General features: G+C 39.7%; 1 protein-coding gene across 1 annotated transcript in view; it reads left to right on the top strand.

Moving 5' to 3' along the window:
• Positions 1-17037, top strand: part of SPTLC3 (serine palmitoyltransferase long chain base subunit 3) — an 83009-nt gene that overhangs the window by 37136 nt on the left and 28836 nt on the right. Inside the window, exons 5-6 of the mRNA XM_088525998.1 lie at positions 8142-8266; positions 9765-9858. Of these exons, the coding sequence (XP_088382124.1) occupies positions 8142-8266; positions 9765-9858 (219 nt within the window). The remainder of the gene's footprint in view (positions 1-8141; positions 8267-9764; positions 9859-17037) is intronic.

Below are 17037 nucleotides of genomic sequence, written 5' to 3'. Positions count from 1 at the left end.
GGACTTTATCTCTTTGTGCTCCTGTGCAGTACTCCTGAAGCTGTCTTGACTGATAGATTAGGACAGGTTATGCAAAGATTTATGCTAGTGCTTAGCTGCATTCACAACAAAGAGTCCCTTTAACTTAATTCAGACTGGCCATAGTGAAAGAACAGGGTACAAATAAGGAAGAACTTTACATGAGTCCTTGTCAGATCAGCACCTAAATTATTAAAATGTCACATCTTTTTATGCAGAGAGTAGTTTGCAGTTGACTTCTATGTATCTGAAATAAATGAGACTGCTCATATTTTTTTAATGTAACATTAGCACCCAAGAACTGGCATAGATCAAGCTGTCATACCACTTTGTTAGGCAGCTAAGTGAGAGCATGAGCTCTGTGAGAGGGATACACTCTGTGTAGTTGGGGGGAGAAAAGTCACTGCAGAGGGCAATTCTGAGCAATGATAAAGGTCTTAGCTCTGTAGGAACCTCCCTCCTTCCAAGAACTGTATAAACAACCCAAAGAAAATAGCTTCCCACTAGCAGTTACGTATACTTTTTTTTTTCTTATTTCTTTCCTCACTTGTGCTGCTTCAACTCTTATTTTGCTTATCACTAAAGCAGATCTGCAAAATTATAGCTATCCATTTATCTGAGTTAAAATATATATACACTATACTTTTAGGACAGAGATAGGGAAGGGTGTGTTGTATTTAACTATCATATATGCTTGAATTATCATTTGCCATCCTAATCACAGGAGGACAATTGAATGGAAAGCTTTTGTTCCGGGACAGACAGCCTTTCAAAATGTTTGTTGTAATTGTGTGTCTGAGCTAAAGTGGCTGAAATATAGGTACACGGAATAGTAACAACCAATTTGTCCTTGGGATCCTAATCCAGGAAAACATTTCAACATATTTATAATTTTCAGCTTATTGACTACAGAAGTACCATGCTGCCTGAGTGACTGACATGCTCAGGGTTTTGCTTACCAAGTTCTCTCTCGAAGCAGTGGTATTTCTTTCTGTATGAGAAAGATCATTGCACTCCTTGGAAAGATATTCAGGGTGAGAAGAAAACAAAGAAAAAACAAATAAATTAAGCAGCATCGATGCTTGATGGTGATAGCAAATTGTACTTTGCACCTAAATTGTTCCTTTTACTACTGTGCAGACTGTGGAGTGGGTAGAGACTTCTCTCAAATCACAACTTTGTTGAAGGAGGTTTCCTCTGAGGATAAACTAATAATGAAAGTTTTAAAATGGTTGTCTAAAATTTTAAGAACATATATTTCAAGTAAGTATATTCTTTTACTGAAGCTAAACTTCACTAAATGTAAAGTTCTGTGTTCTCAGAAAACCCATATGTAAACATAGTGCAGAAACTAATGACCATGTGAGCTGTAAAACCATGCTCCTGCTTTCTCTAAAGTAATAGGGCACATGTCACTTTAACAGACATTCCTGTTTAAGAACAGAGGCGTAAGAAACTGATATATTAAAAAAAGATGTTTTTCTAGACTTGTCCTCCATGACAAGATTTCAGATATTTCTCTCCTTTTTAATGCTATACTCCCTTTAAATTATAATAATAATAAATCATTTTCTTAGCATAACAGTGTTATTTAAGACACATTCCTGAGGCTTTTGTGGAACTTCCAATCTGAAAGAAAAATATTTTCCTTTTTAAGGCCAAGTAAACCATTACCCCTCATGAGGATTTTAAGCGGTAGTTCCACGAGACCTTCAGCTCACTGCTCAGTGGGAGAAAGCAAATCAAATATAAAAAAAATTTAATGAGGTGAACAGAATGCCAACCGTAGAAGATCAGTGTGCTACTGTATAAAGCTCTGGTTTGCTCTCAAGTTCTCTGTGCAGTTCTGGTCAAAAACAGGAGAACTGGTAAACCTCAGGGAAGGGCAACAGGCATCATCAATGATGTTCTGAAGAGCTTCTGGGTGGAAAACTACTGAGATGGCTGTCTTATAGAAGAGATTATATAAATCTTCAAAATGCTGTGTGGCGTGGAGGAGTGGCCAGGGGTTACTGCTCCTTGTCTCGTGCAGCACAGTGTCTGCAGGGCACTGCAGGAAGTTGGTAGGAGGTTTCCATATAAAGAACAGGAGGCAATTTTTCACGCAGGAGGCTTGCAGACCCTGGGAACTCATTGCAAAATCTACTGCAGATGCTAAAACTTGATTTCCTTTCATTTAAGGGGACACATACAGAGGAGAGATCGATGGTAGATACTAGAAATGCCAGAGCTTTTCTAAGGGAAGTTACTTGAGAATATTAATGGAAAATTGTTCACAATGATTATTTAAAACTCTGAGTGCAGATCATAGTAAAAACAGTAATTTGGAACTTTTTGAAGTAAAGCAGGCTCTCATGCCCTAGACGTGGTGCCAAGGAGTCACGTGAGCAGCTGGTAGTTCCAGTGCTCCATTTATCTAACTCACCAGTATTCCTTATGGAGATGATATACATGAGTAGCAGGAGCAAATATATCATTAGTGCTATTTAAGCAGCCAAACAGGTTCCTACCTTTTTGAAATCTGTCTCCTCTGATTATGCCTTGGACCAAAAGACAAGATGAAGCCTGCACAGGACACTCGTAAGGTGATTCACTTTGGAGGGCATGGTTAGGAGTTTACATTTTAATGGCTACCTTGCACTCAATTGTATGACTTCTTGTTTGTTTGGTTATCTGATTTCCAGAAAGTAAATCTGAAAACCTGTGCCAGCACTTAAAATGCAGAAGCACTTCTGTTAGCTTCCTTCCATTAAGTGTTAAGGCCTAATATGAATTTCTATCAGCAGATCCAGGAATGTAAAAATAGTTGTTTGTCTGGTTTTAGTTTTATACCACTTGAAAGCTTTAATGAGGACAGAGCCCAATTTGTACACAGTACTGTACAAACACAGAAATAAAGAGTTCATCCCTCAGTTATCAGGCAGTGATAAGGAACTAAAGTTCACATAATTCAAAGTTTCCAAGTATGAGCTTACAGAACAATACAGACACCTAAGTGAGAATTAGAGCTTTTATGTTTTTGGAATCTTGGCTAATTTCCTACAGGGTAGTGTGGAAATTAAAAAACAGTTAACTAGAGGAATCTTACTACTTTGTCATACGGACATCATGTTCCCTTTTTGCCCCTTCGTAAGTGATCCAGCTGGATCACTTACAAGGGTTTGTCTCGTGTTTCAGCATGGCAGAAGTATGCGTGCAAAGCATGATAAAGCTCTGGGCAGTCCAACTCCCGGCAGGTGTAACTAAGGGATTAACTAAAGGTTGTGTGATCTGTTTAAAACCTAAAATAGCTAGAGTATGTACAGCTATCTACATACCTGCAGATCCTTAGAAACTTAAGGCATCACCATCCAGTCCTTGGCACTGAAAAGGCTAGACTTCAACCATAAATTTTAGCTGCATGTTTTTATAAAGAAAAAAAGGCAAACACAACTGGAAGAAGGAACTTCAAAACTTCATTTTTGTTACAATGAATCTAATCTTTTCTGAGATACAAGTTCATGATGCAAGAACATTATTCTCTCTCTGACTCCTGCAGTACTTTTGTATGAAAAGCTATCATCTGACAAGAGTATTAAGAAAATGTCAATATTTATCTTCTTTCAAATGCTTCTTTAGAACCTGCTTCTTTTGAGACCATCTTAGATTCATGTAGGGTAAAATGAGGCAAATACTATGTAGTATTACTAATATTACCTTGTGTTTCTCTCCTGTTCTCCCATCCACATATATCAGTCTCCTGAAAGTTTAGGATTTACTCCTTTTCTGATCTCTGAGGGACAGTGAAACTTTTGGGATCATTCACTCTCATGTAATTAAATAATACACTTTCTACAGGTTCTATTTCTTTCTACTTCTAGTAATAACTCATTTAATCTTGCATTTTGAAAAGTGTGTATGTTCTTCAGTAATACTGTTTTCTCCTTTCTGGCAAATATCTTAGTAGATGGTGTCAGATAGTTTAGGTGTTGTTTTGGTTAGCTCACTACTCAGCTCAAGATATCTCTGACAAGTCATCATTTTCTTTGAGGAGTGGTTCTTTTTGACATTGATCCAAAAGATTCACAGCTCCTTTTCGTATGTGGAAATGACTTTTATGGGAATCCTTTAAGGGAGTCCTTTTTCACTAAAAGGTTTGTTGCTTGCATCAGTTTTGTAATCCAACTTTTGTTTAGTTTGAAGTAAATAGGTATTTTCCTGCCTTTTCTAGGTTTTAAAATTACAAATAAAAATGATATTAAATGATACTGCTTCCCATGTTGGCTGTTTAGCCATTGTGTATCATTAACAACAAAGATCTGGAAGACTGTCCTAGAAATATTTTGGGCAGACTAACCACTGGCATAAACCATCTTGTCCGAGCTGAAATAAGTGTCAAAGCTAATTTATAAATGGTCTGGTTCATAGGAGTGAATTTCCAAGCTTTGTGTCTACTAGGCTAACAGCAATTTCTGACTCCAGAGTACGGGGTAAGTCTGTCACCAGAGTGCAGAGACAGGCTTGGAGAGGGAACTGGGTCACCAGACTCTGAAAAAGGAGGGGATTTGCTTCCCCAAGGGAGGGAATCTGTGGAGGAGCTTCACATTGTGGAAGTCCCCACTTTTGATAAAGATCTTTCATTTTACTTTCCATGACACCTATATAATCTTGAAACAAAATAACAACAGCTGCAACACCCGTTGTCTTCTATTGCATACAACTGCTCCACAGGAAGGGAAGGACTTTTGAAAGCATCTGTTTCTATTTGGTCTCATACAAGTGCAGATGGCTTTCTCTCGGATCCTTTGCGGTAAGGTCGTGTATATTATTTAGCTGTATTTTAGCTGTATACCAGCTACTCAGGTCAGACTAATCTTGAGTAAACATAAGCTAGACTATGGGGGAAAATCTGATGTCTATATGCATAGAGTTTGTTTGTGAATACAGCATATCTATCTATTAAAAGTCATACACCAAGTGTATTATTGTATTTAGCAGATCGTGATACTGGTCTGACTCTACCAAAACACAGAACATTTCAGGGTCAGAATAAAATGAATTGACACTGCTGAGGGTATGTTTAATGGGAATCAGTGTAATTGCTGTCTGTCTTATGTGACTTGAGACATACCAGCTTGTGCCTGTGCAAGTTCCTTTGGATCAGATACACATTGGTCTGGCTGTGCTCTTGGTCCTTGTTGGGGTGGTCTCTGCAACCACCTGGAAATGCTAGTGGATGAACCTCATTCCTCCAGATCACACCCTTCTCCGTGTTTTCCCCAGTGGAAAGTGATACAGCTGATTCAGTTTGTATGGTAGCTAAGGAGCCTCTGGGGCTGGAAAGATCTCCCTATACAGTTAAATAGTTGCATAATTTATTAACTAACTACCCCTTTTGCTTTAAACCTGGGGAAATGAAAGCTTGTATCATCAGTTCTATGTTTCTCAGTGTATATGGCTGTTACTAGCCTCCCACTGATCACAGGCCTAATAACTGATGTGTATCTTATTATTCCTGCAGCACCTCACCTACCACCTACAGTGCTGCCATTATGATTAGAGTAATTCAAAGCTAGGACTGATTTTGCAAATCCTTCTCATTCGGGTTTCGATTTTGCAAACCCAAACCCCCATTGATTCTGATTTTCAGCCCAGGATTTGTAGGCAATAGTGATATACAATAATATCTATTCACTGTTAGGATTAGTAGATAATAAGTAGGACTATCACTTTCGTAGTGTTTAATCCTCATCCATCACAAAATCCATCACAAAAATCACGAAGAACAGGTCGAAAGCATGCCATGCCTTTCAGGTTCATCTAAGATAATAGGTGCTTGAATAGAATAATCTGTAGTAAGTCAGGATCTCCTGATTTTTAAAACCAGAAAATATATGATGAAACCCCAAAATTAGATTAACACCACCCCAGTATCAGAGTTACCCCTACAAGAGTTGGGGACAATTTTCTAATGCTTTAAAATGCCTGCCTTTCAAAGCACACCCTGCTCGTTTCTCATTCTTTCCCATGCCCATCCTACTCCTAATTCATGCTCTGACCACTGTGTGGATAGCTTCAAGTTTCCATTTCAGACTTCATCTTGTGTTTCTGTGTCCCTAGCACTGAAGTGGCAAAACACACCTGTTAAGGAATGCTAGGACAGCTGACCATGCTAGAAGCCTCAGTTATCCAGGAGTGCTGTAGACTAACCAAAAATGCAAAAATATAGAGCTAACCATAAGCATAGCTTGCGGCTGACCGGCCTCACAAGCTAAGACTTAAAGCCTCGTAGGTTCCAGTGAGCAACTCAATGCTGCAACTCCAAATGTTTCTATATTTTATGAAGCTTAGCTACTAAGAGCTGTGAATCTGAGCTGGCTATCTGCAGAGCTAACGTATATCTCTGTATGTCTTTGGAGCTGCAAGTGCAAAGAGTAACCATCCTTAAAGAGCTTCATGCACAGTCAGCTCACATCTTAACTGCAAGTTCTGCATAGACACTCAAATTTTTCTACATCATTTTACCTAATGCGACGGGAAGGCCTCTTAGTAGGAGCATAAAACCAGGGACAACCCAGCTCAGTGTGCTTACTGTATAAACGTGATATGCAGAGTTGCAGAATTCGAGATATATGTAGACAGTGCAGAGGCACTCATGAAATGCTGCAGGAGTCAGCTCAGGTCTAGTAGAGTCTCAAGGCATTGCATCACTTTTCTCTAATATCCATGTAATCCATTTTTTCCAGTAACTAGGAGATCCTTGCACCTTATCTCTATGGCTATTGGAGAGTTGCCTGCCTAGGTGGTATTCTGCATGTTCTATCTCCAAGTGAATTCTATTCTTACTAGCCGTTTGATTATTTAATGAGGAAAAAGTAATGAAAATGCCTGCCTGAATTAGTGTTGTTGCTCAAATCTTACTGCTGCCATTTTTATTTGGATTTGTTTTTAATGAAAGCAAGGATTTCTGCAAGGAGAGATCACCTTCGTGACTCATGGCTTTTGTCAAGACACCAACTTTCTGCTTTCGCTCCACTCTTCTGCCCTTTGTCCACAACAACAAGCAGATTTCTCATTCCCGCCAGTCATAATGCCCTTCACTAATTCACTTTGCCTATTTTATTGTGACATCAGTTCCTGCCTTGCAAGTGGGGTGAAATGTTCACTATCCAAATCTTTCTGTTTTCTGATAACAACCTTGTTCCCAGAGGAAATGCACTGTCAGAATGCACAGGTCACTCTCTTCTCTGCAGATCATCCTGTTCCTTCGGCCTTGGTACCTCTAGTGTACAGCCAGGCAACCAAAGACAGGACATCTGGGAAGCTGAGATGATTCATTGCTGTTGGAATTTATTTGTTATCTATTCTTAACACCACACTTTTCCATTGTGTGTTTTGGTCATACTCAGTTGTAAGCTATTGCTGAAAGTACTATTGGTGCTGGACAACTGGAGCGCCTTACTGGTTTGGAGACTGCAGGTCTTATTATTGAGAAGTGAGATGAAATAAAGAAGCCTCCCCAGTAGTATCTTAGCATTTATGTTTGGCTACTAAGTGGGAGGAAAAGAGTTATCTGCACTTATCAGGAGCAGTGTAGCTTTTGACTTCCAAAGTAGAAACAGAGGGAGAAAACTTTCGTTTGTATATCCATATAAAAACGTAATTAAGAATTTTGTACACATACACACAGAAACACTATGGGGAAAAAAAGAGGGCATTTTGTTGTTGCTGTTTTTTGCCATCTTGCTCATCCAGGGAAAACTCAAGTATGTCTAAGGTCTTTTGTCCTGAATTTCTCATAAAAAGGAGGTGTATTTTCCAGGTTAGGAAAAACAAACAAAAATGAATCTTCAGCATAAACTAGATCCAAAGTGGTTATCAAAAACTGTGAAAATGAAACTGGCATAGGAGCTGCTTTGCTGCTTTAAAAACAGCAGTATTTGTTATTCTTGATATAACTGGTTTGAATTTTTCCACTTTCCAGTTTATCTCACATACACAAGATCAAAACCTTCATCAGATCTAAAAATTCTATCTGATTTTAATGGCACAATTCTGACTTTCTTTTGTCTGTTTTGTATTCTTAGAATTAATAACTTTTGCAGTCTAATGAGATTTAAGGTTGCCTGTGCTTATTTCCACAGGCACTCTGGACAAGCATGTAGAACTGGAGAAGCTTGTGGCCAGGTTCCTTGGTGTGGAAGATGCCATGGTGTTTGGCATGGGCTTTGCAACTAACTCTATGAATATTCCTGCCCTTGTTGGGAAGGTGAGTACTTTCTTGGGGAACACATGGAACTTTTTTATTATTATTATTGTTTCAACAACTGTTGCAGTACTCTGTCAGGCTTGATCGAGTCATAAAACTCGGGAGCTCCTGAGTCAGAAGGATAATGACCTCATGACCCTAGCTATGCTCTTTCATCATTCTCTATCTCTGGGCATTGCTGTGACACATACCTGGCATCTATTTAGGGATCAGGTTATATAGCTTCTCTGTGACCAAGTCACTTCTGTCTAGAAGTGACTCTCCAGAGTGAAAAAATGTTGTCTCCTATGTCACAGGTGTTGTGCGATGAAGTATTTGGGGATGATTCTTTCCCTGTTTACACACATAATGATCAAGGATAATTGCCCAGATGCTTGTGATAAAAGAAGAAGATTAGGATATTTTTATAACATTTTCAGAAAAGAGGAAACGCTGTGTATCATTCCTGATGAAGAGACCGCTAGATAGCCTTGAAAGGTGGCAAAAACAAAAGGCCATGTGACAGAAATTAGACTCTTATTTGGTGCTGAAAGAACCCCATGCCTAATTCGGACTACCTAATGCAAAGGCATGAAAATCCATTATCCTGTTCATCACAGCTCATGACATGATGAGCTGATGTACTGTGCTGTTACCCTGGAGATTTGGTGGCTGTCAGTGCAAATGTGAAACAAGTATATCCCTCTCGGCAAAGATGGAGCAAGCTCACTGTGTGGTCAGTGGTCAAGACTTCTAACTCACTGGTGAAGTCATTTCATTCACCATTGAAGAAGGATGCAGCTTTTACGAGAGATTTCTCAAATAACATGAATACAAGGGCTGGGGGAAAATGCTCAGGCTGCCCAGGATATGAGCTTCTGCCTGGAGTGGTGCTGGCAAAGTTGTGCAGTAATTTCAGAGGGAACAGGTACAAAGCAAAAGTTACTACAGGTAAATTGTGTGTGCATGTAACAGTAAAAGAGAAATATTTCCCATGTTCCCCTAAGCCTAGGCATGAATATATGGAAATGTGTGGTATCTATCTGTCCTGTTCTTATTTCTGCAACCTAAAGTGCAGATGTCAGCCCAATCTAAGTATAACTGCTACTTATATTATCGTCATGCAGTCTTTATATACAAGGCTGTGGCAGATAAGGCTGCAATTCATTTTCAACACAAAAGAGACTACAGACAAGTGACAGAGAAACTGATATCATTTGATTTTACTAAAAAGTGATCAGTCTCCACTAGGTTTATTTGTTATTTCCTAGTTACATAAAATATTTGATCTCTTCACACCTCCCAGATTTCTAGGAATCCAATACTGCAGTGTGTCTGCCCTTGCAGTTGAGTCCTGGCATCCCCAGAGAGGCTGCAGAAACTCTAACTTACCTTTAAAATTTACAGCTTAGTTGGTGCAATGGTGTATTGTAGACGCTGATGTCTGTGCACACTCACGTGCAGACTTACGGACAGCCTCAGAGTTGATGCAGTTGCTTACTATACTCCTTCTCCACAGGGCTGCCTCATTTTGAGTGATGAACTGAACCACACTTCTCTTGTTCTGGGTGCAAGGCTTTCAGGTGCCACTATTAGAATCTTCAAGCATAACAGTGAGTATTGATGTGAGTTGGAAATATCTAGTGACAAAGACATTTGCACCTACGAGGCAAGAGTGCTTTTTTGCAATGTGTGCTTTGCTGTCGGTTCCCTGATAATGCTTTTATCCAGGCAGAGGGATTTAACCGTTCGTGTTACGAATGATTTCAGAGTGAAAAATTAGCTATGTAAGATTATACTTATGCTTATGTGTGATCAAGATCATCAGATTGGACCTTAGTTTTCAAAACATGGAGTCTTCACTTTGTTTCTGTGCTTGTGACATGCTGAATGAGTGTGTACTGCTGAAAAGGTTTTGTGGGATTTTTGTCACTTCAACCAAAATACATACAGACACACTTACAATAATTTGCCCCAAGTGTGATTTATCAGAGATGTTCCACATTTCCTGCCTCTGTTCCTAGCAGGTTCAATGAGACCACAGTTGCACATACATGTCATCCCTTTGAAATTGCTACCCTATATACCTTGGAGTTGTACCAAATACGTGGATGGTTATAACAGCATCATCCAAGTATTCTTGCGAGTATGTTTTTTAGTGTAGAAATCATGTTAATATCACACGTTAACTTTGTAATCACATACTTATCCCTTAAATGGTCACGTATTATATCTTTTATTTAGTTAGTGTTGCTGTGGTCACAGTCAGAGACATTATGACTGACTTTGGTGATGACAGCTTATTTGCCCTTATTCTTGCCCTTATTCCCCACTGCACTTGCCCTTTACATCCCGACTACTACCACCAGGCAGTGATTGCAGCAGAGGTTAAGAAGCTGGATAAGTGGTAAGGAAAGAGAAAAGAGGTCTGATCACCTTTGCTAGTAGCTAATGCAGTCCCTGCTCTCTATTAAGCATTGTGCTCGGCCTTGAGGTGAGCAAAAGTGAATTATGGATATTTATAAAAGGCCTAAGGATCCCTTGGAATGAAAGGCATACTATAATTGTAATAGAAAATGTTATTATAATTAGTATCTATTCATAAATTGGACAAGAAGCAATTTCTGAAGATCACTCAATAATTAAAGGTCATGTGAACCAGAACATTTTTACAAAAGTAATTATTCATAGATTGACACATAACATATGCAAACTTGGTCCATTTTCACAGTCTAGATATGCTAGGCATGGCTTGCATACCCATGTTCCCTCTGCAATTCCTTGGATTGTTCAGTGCCTTATCCCAACTCCTCACACCTTGCAAGGGTTGCGTCCACCTTGCAGGATGGCCGCTTACTACCTAAATCCAAATGTTCTCAGCCTCTCCACCCATCTAGCACTGTGTGCAGCCCAGCTGGCCTGTTTCCCACAGCGTTTCAAAGGCCATTCCAGTTTGAGGAGAGTATTACTCTCAGTTCCTAGGGAAGCAGCGAAGATATTGCTGTAGCTGCGATCCTCAGTTCAAGGAACGCAAACGCTAATCATCTCTCAACATTTTATTCCACTCCCAAGAAGCTAATACCTGGTCAGTGTCTCCTTGGGCTTATGATACATAAAAGCTAATGGACTGTGTAAATATTGCATTGCATAAAAACAATAGTGACCTAATTCAGTAAGCACCAGTCTAGCACTGAAAAAGATAGGCAATCCCTTTAAGTACCTCAGCAAACATTAGTGGAAGACCGTTTAGATTGCTTTAGAAAAATTCACTGTTTTTTAGACTAGAGATCTGATTTGCCAAAGTCGATCTTGTTTGCCAATTCTGAGACATTGCCATAAATAATTTTCACAATGAAAGTATGAAAACTTATGGAAATATTGTACGTAATTTGAGTGTTAGCTTTTGCCACCACAATTTTGTAGATCTTGAATTATATATGTATGTTTGTGTGTATACATATTTTTTATATATGCATTTATAATTATATACATAACTATATAATATATATACATATGTGCACATATACATTATATACTTTTTTAATACAAGCCCATATATACATATGAGTGTATACCTTTGGCATATTTGTCAGTTACACTTCATTCAAAGAAGCTTCATACATTCATGCTCTTTCCCTCAGCCTACTGCAAGCCTCTCTGTATGGTAGTTCCATGGCTAGGAAGCTGTTATACGTATTTCTTTAATCATACCCATGAGTTACACATCACCACAATTTCCTTCTCTAATGACAAGTAGTAGAACTAGGAAGCAGTTAGTGAAGCCTGTGGAAGGCTATTTTAAACAGTTTTTTAAAATGCATTTCTTCACGCAGCTGGTAGTAAACTTCTGAAAGCTGCTGCTAGAGAAGGTCGTGGAGTCAGACAAGTAGGTTCAAAGGAAATCAACTAAAGTCAGGGGCAGACGGGCTCGTAAGTGGAGATGAGGCACAGACCATAGGAAGATCCAGAACCAAGAACACATGACCTAAAGACTCAACTTGTATTAAAAGGATTCTTCTCTTTCCAGTTGGGCAGGTGCTTGTTTGCTTTGCTAGATTGGAGCTGTGTTGCTACCAGATAATGCTCCTTGCTAATTTGTGAAGACACAATATATATACAGGCACACTCATGCCCAAAATGCTGGGCAGTAGTAGTCATGCTTACAAACAAGGGAAGTAAGTTATTATCTTTGCTATACTGCTTGATGCGAGGGGAAGGTTCCTTATGTCGTATCCTCCCTGTGGAGGTACAGAAAACTTTGCACCTGGAGTTGGCACTGCAAAATCTTTAATAGGCACCAATTTCAGCATCAGGTAACATTGTGTTCTGATTTACTGTCTGAAACCCTCTTCTGCATTCTGGTAGAAGACAATACCACTCACTTCCAAGAAGAGAGGCTCAATGTGTGTCATTTCATGAAATGAAATCAATGACTCTTTACCGAGTTCGGCCCCTACCTCCAGTCAGAGGCACTACTGTGTCCTCTTGTCTTGGTTAGGGCCTTTTGATGAGCAGTTGGAATGATTCTTCAGATAGGTGCAAAGAAAGGAAACAGAGTAAAACGAAGTCCTGTTCCCAGACAAAATAGGACTTAATATGCATTTCATTAGTGCAATTAAGTAAGGAGCCAAAGTGTCTGCTGGCATGAGTAGGCTCATCTCTTTTGGAACTGTGCCAAGTTACACATATAGTCTTTGACCCAGTATTGCCCTGTACTAAACATAGCACAAGCAGTGGCAGTCATTACAGCCACTAGTGACTCAGACACACTGTCTGTATAGTACTCTCAAAAAATAACTTCAAACCAGCCAGCAGAATTTTGAAGTTACCGTTTTTTTACTATCAGAATGCATTTAGAGAAAGCAGTCTTGTTCATGCTCCTTGTTGCTTACATCATCCTCTCTTAAAATGCAGTGTAATAGCCTGGATAAAACTGCCTAGAATGTGTTTAGTTTGACTCTGACTTCCGTGGTTACATAGGTACAGAAAGTTCACCAAGAGAAGGGTGAGGTGTGAATAGTGTTTGTTGCAATTACTATAAATGGTTATCAAAATGAGGATGAATAATTATGTAATGATTTAATGAAGCAATGGAATATTTTCTGAACCATCAGCTTCCTGATTATTATCAACAAACACGCACAAGATCCTAGACCTCTCCGGAAAGGAGATCTAGCCTCACTTTCTCACAAGTTCGACATTGTAAATGTCACCTCCCTTTTTTCCCCCTCAAATGGAAAACTTATTTTCAGAAACAAATTATAGGGAAACTTTTCTGTGAAAATTTTATCATAGAACAAGAGAAGAAAAATAGCCACTTTAAATCTATTACTGCTGCATATCCATGCTTCAGAGTGTTTTCTGTAACTGATTTGGTAAGAATGTGAGATTATTTTATTTCAATGCATATAATCTGTAATATTGGATCCATTTGTCATTATGCAGAAGTAAATAATTATGCTTACTTCATTAGTAAATAATCCCTATTATGAATCACCTTAATGATTTATAATATCCTTATAAATGTTAATGGAATTTAATAAATGGGTGGCTCTTCTAGTTATTACACTTTTTGCAGAAAAAAGCTTAGTAGTTTTCCTAAAAAGGACAAAATTGTTAGATATCTGTGCTTCTTCCAAAAAAAAATAACAGTAGTTGGATGTTTCAAGCCTTAAACTGCATGACAGAGCAAAACTGAGCTGTGGACCTGAGTCTGTTTTTATTGGGATGCAGGAATGTGCCTGAGTGCTGTTGAACAAACCTTTCCTCGTAAACAGGAGGCTGGAATTTACAAGTTGGGGTTGAGAGACGCACACAGGCCCACCTGCAGGTCACCATGCGAGAGAAATTTGTGAAAATCCTCCAATTCAGTCCTATAGCCAAAAACTACTGACTGGAGCGTTCCCTTCATAGTGTTGCTGGTCTTTGCCGTGTTGGGGAGGCCTTTGGCCACAAGGTGTTGAGCCCCTGAGGGAGATTTTCTGTTCCCCAGCTCTGCTGCGTGGGTGTAGTCTTGTGCACCCATGTAGATGCAACTAAAGCCACCTTTTCTTTTGGGAAATGGATCCCAATTAAAATCTGTGAGTTGCCTGCTGGTGGAGTCGGCCCTGATTTGCACCATGATCTTTCACTGTTGGTGAAGTGAAAAGACCATACATGGCTACAGCTGAAGTACCTGTAGACGTATCCAGCTTATTTAAACTTATCAGCTGCTGGTCCCAACACTCACAAAAAGCCAAGTAGCCAAGTGAGGCCTGTTCATGAGTCACAGCTTTCCTCTTTTCTGAAGATAGTCATTGTAATGACTGAAACTGGCTCAATGCTATCCTCCTGACTCCCTGTCATCACTGCAAGAAGTGAATGGTGGTCTTTCTTTTAAATCTCTTGTGCATGACGCAGCCTTTCTCAGTCTCACTGAATGTGGTACGAAATACCTATAACATGACTACAAAGTTGATGGCTTAAAAATAAGCACTCTTGCATCCAGGTGCTTTAACCAGGTTCCTGAGTACGTTCTGCTGCTGAGCCTTTCTGCCTGCTCCTTGGGGACTGAAATTCTGTCTTTTAGAAATACAAGGTTTTTTAACCCAATGGTAAGAGAGCTTTAAATCAACTAGATTTGAGATGGAATCTATCAGGTTCATAAATAGGGATTGTAGATTGTGGTTCCTGCAGTAGTAGATGGATCCAGGCCTATTTTCAAAAGCCCAAACATGAGTGTGGGCCTGATTAAAATTGTTTGGTGAAAATATGAATCAGTCCTAAATTTATGCAGTACTTTCTTCAGCAGTCTAGAACAGTCCTGACTTGCTCATAAAGCGGCTGCCTGCCTTCTCTCCAGCTATGGTGTGGGCACCATTCCAGTTTCCATTTCCTATGCAATGATTTTTGAGGAAGGAACTGTGATTCTGTGCTTGAAATGGGATGGTGATGGCAGCACGGCCCAGCAGTCACTGTAGGGCGGCAAGAGGAAGGGAGGCTAAAACTTTTCCCCACCTCAGTGGCAGTGGTGGCATGTCCCTTGCTAGGTTGTGCCAGGTGTCTGATATTATCCTGACCAGATCTGGGCTCCAGAGAGCATCTCCCACCCCCCTCAGGTGACCCGTAAGGGATCTCAGGCTCTTTCAGATATTTTGGGGGTATACTCTCTGCTGCCTTTATTTCCTGCAGTGCTGGGAATTTAAACACTGAATATTATAGCCCAGGAAGAGACTTGACTTCTCACCCATTCCGTTTTGTATTTAAGAAATTCTTTTATTAATGTCACATTTTAAAGCACTTTTTCAGAACCTCTGACCTTCTTTTTGGTTAAATATTAGCCAAAATCGCTTTGCCTTTCTAATAAAACATGAAAAGTAAAGCCAAATTGCTATTCATTAATCAGCCTGTGATTTTATAAAGGGTTTTCTGTCACAGCAGTTCTGGGTCTTGTACTGATGTTGGATGAGAGCATCTCTGTTCAGCTGGCAGATAAATGTGCTTCTAACTAACTATATCCAGGTGAATACTGTTCACATTAGCCTATGTAAGAGAATGCTGAGAAGGCTTTGAGATTTGTTTATTCATGCTAGTTCAACTGCATTTTCCCCACAAAGCATCAAACAAGTAATTTGTGGTCACATTTTCAGATTTAGATTTGTAATTACATAAGCAATCTGTGAGAAAGTCATGGCTATTCACAGAAATTGGGATGTATGGTAATAAAAAATCCAGTTCTCTTCATCGCAAGGGCACTTTAACATGCTGTCAGAGTACGTGATAGTACGAAGAAGGCAGGCAATCACAAAGCACAGCCAAGCACCTCAGATAGATGGAAATCTGGTTCCTGATGTGGTGCTTGAACCCACATCTAAAAACTGAGGAACAGTGAACTGAGAAACTCCTCCTTATGTACCTTCCTGAGATGTTATGAATATAGTAAAGGATTTGGGGGGTGGTTCTCACTAATCAGGTGGTTAATGACAGATCTGTCTCAGGCAGATGTGAGCTGTTCAGGTTTCCAAACAAAATATAGTATCCTGCACGGACAGCAGATATGAATTTATGTTAATCCACCTCTGGCACTTCTCAGTCAAATTACTGTTTTGGAGTTCATATGTGTGTGCCATGAGGGCACACACACGTATACAGAGAAAACACAGCTATCTGGAGCTGTTGTAGCTAACAGTGAGGGAAATCCTAGGCCAGCAGAAGCCTTCAGATTTCAGTGCAACTATATACTGCAGCAGGGAGAAAAAAAAAAAAAGAAAACTACAAAACTACAGTCGCATGGCTGCAAGAAGCATACAGATTAAGTAGGGCAAAACAAAAGGAGTAAATGAATGAGTAAAACTTGGCCATACTTTTTTTTTGTTTGCAAATGAGCTTTTGCAATAACTTGGTACTGTTGGAGGCTGTTCCTTTCTTTTTTTTTTTCTGTTTTTGTTTGTTTCTTTCTTTCTTTGTTTTCCTTTGTTCCCCCCCCCCCCCCCCGCCTTCCCCCTGGAGGTTTAAGTGTCCCTTGAATTTAAGAAGGGAGGACGCTGTTCTAGCTATTACAGAGCACGGCAAAAGGCACATTACCCACTAAGGTTTTTTCTTCTTTGAAGCCTCTGGCCACTATCAGGGATGAGATCATTGCACCAGATAGATGAGCTGCAGTGTAATCCGGTTTGGCACGTAGTTCCCTGTGACACATAGAGACGCTGCCGCAGAGAGAAGACTGGTATAGCCTGCTCCGAGCATGCCGCGTCTGCATTTGCCCTCTCTGATTTGAAAAAACCATGTTTGCCTTGTTAAGTGCGAGTAAGAAG

Source organism: Tinamus guttatus, unplaced genomic scaffold, assembly GCF_059628265.1.
Source record: "Tinamus guttatus ecotype Peru unplaced genomic scaffold, ASM5962826v1 Tinamus_guttatus_pri_ptg000241l, whole genome shotgun sequence".
In the NCBI taxonomy this organism is placed as follows: domain Eukaryota; kingdom Metazoa; phylum Chordata; class Aves; order Tinamiformes; family Tinamidae; genus Tinamus; species Tinamus guttatus.
The sequence above is the reverse complement of the archived record's forward strand: the minus strand, read 5'-3'. Positions and strand labels throughout refer to the sequence as shown.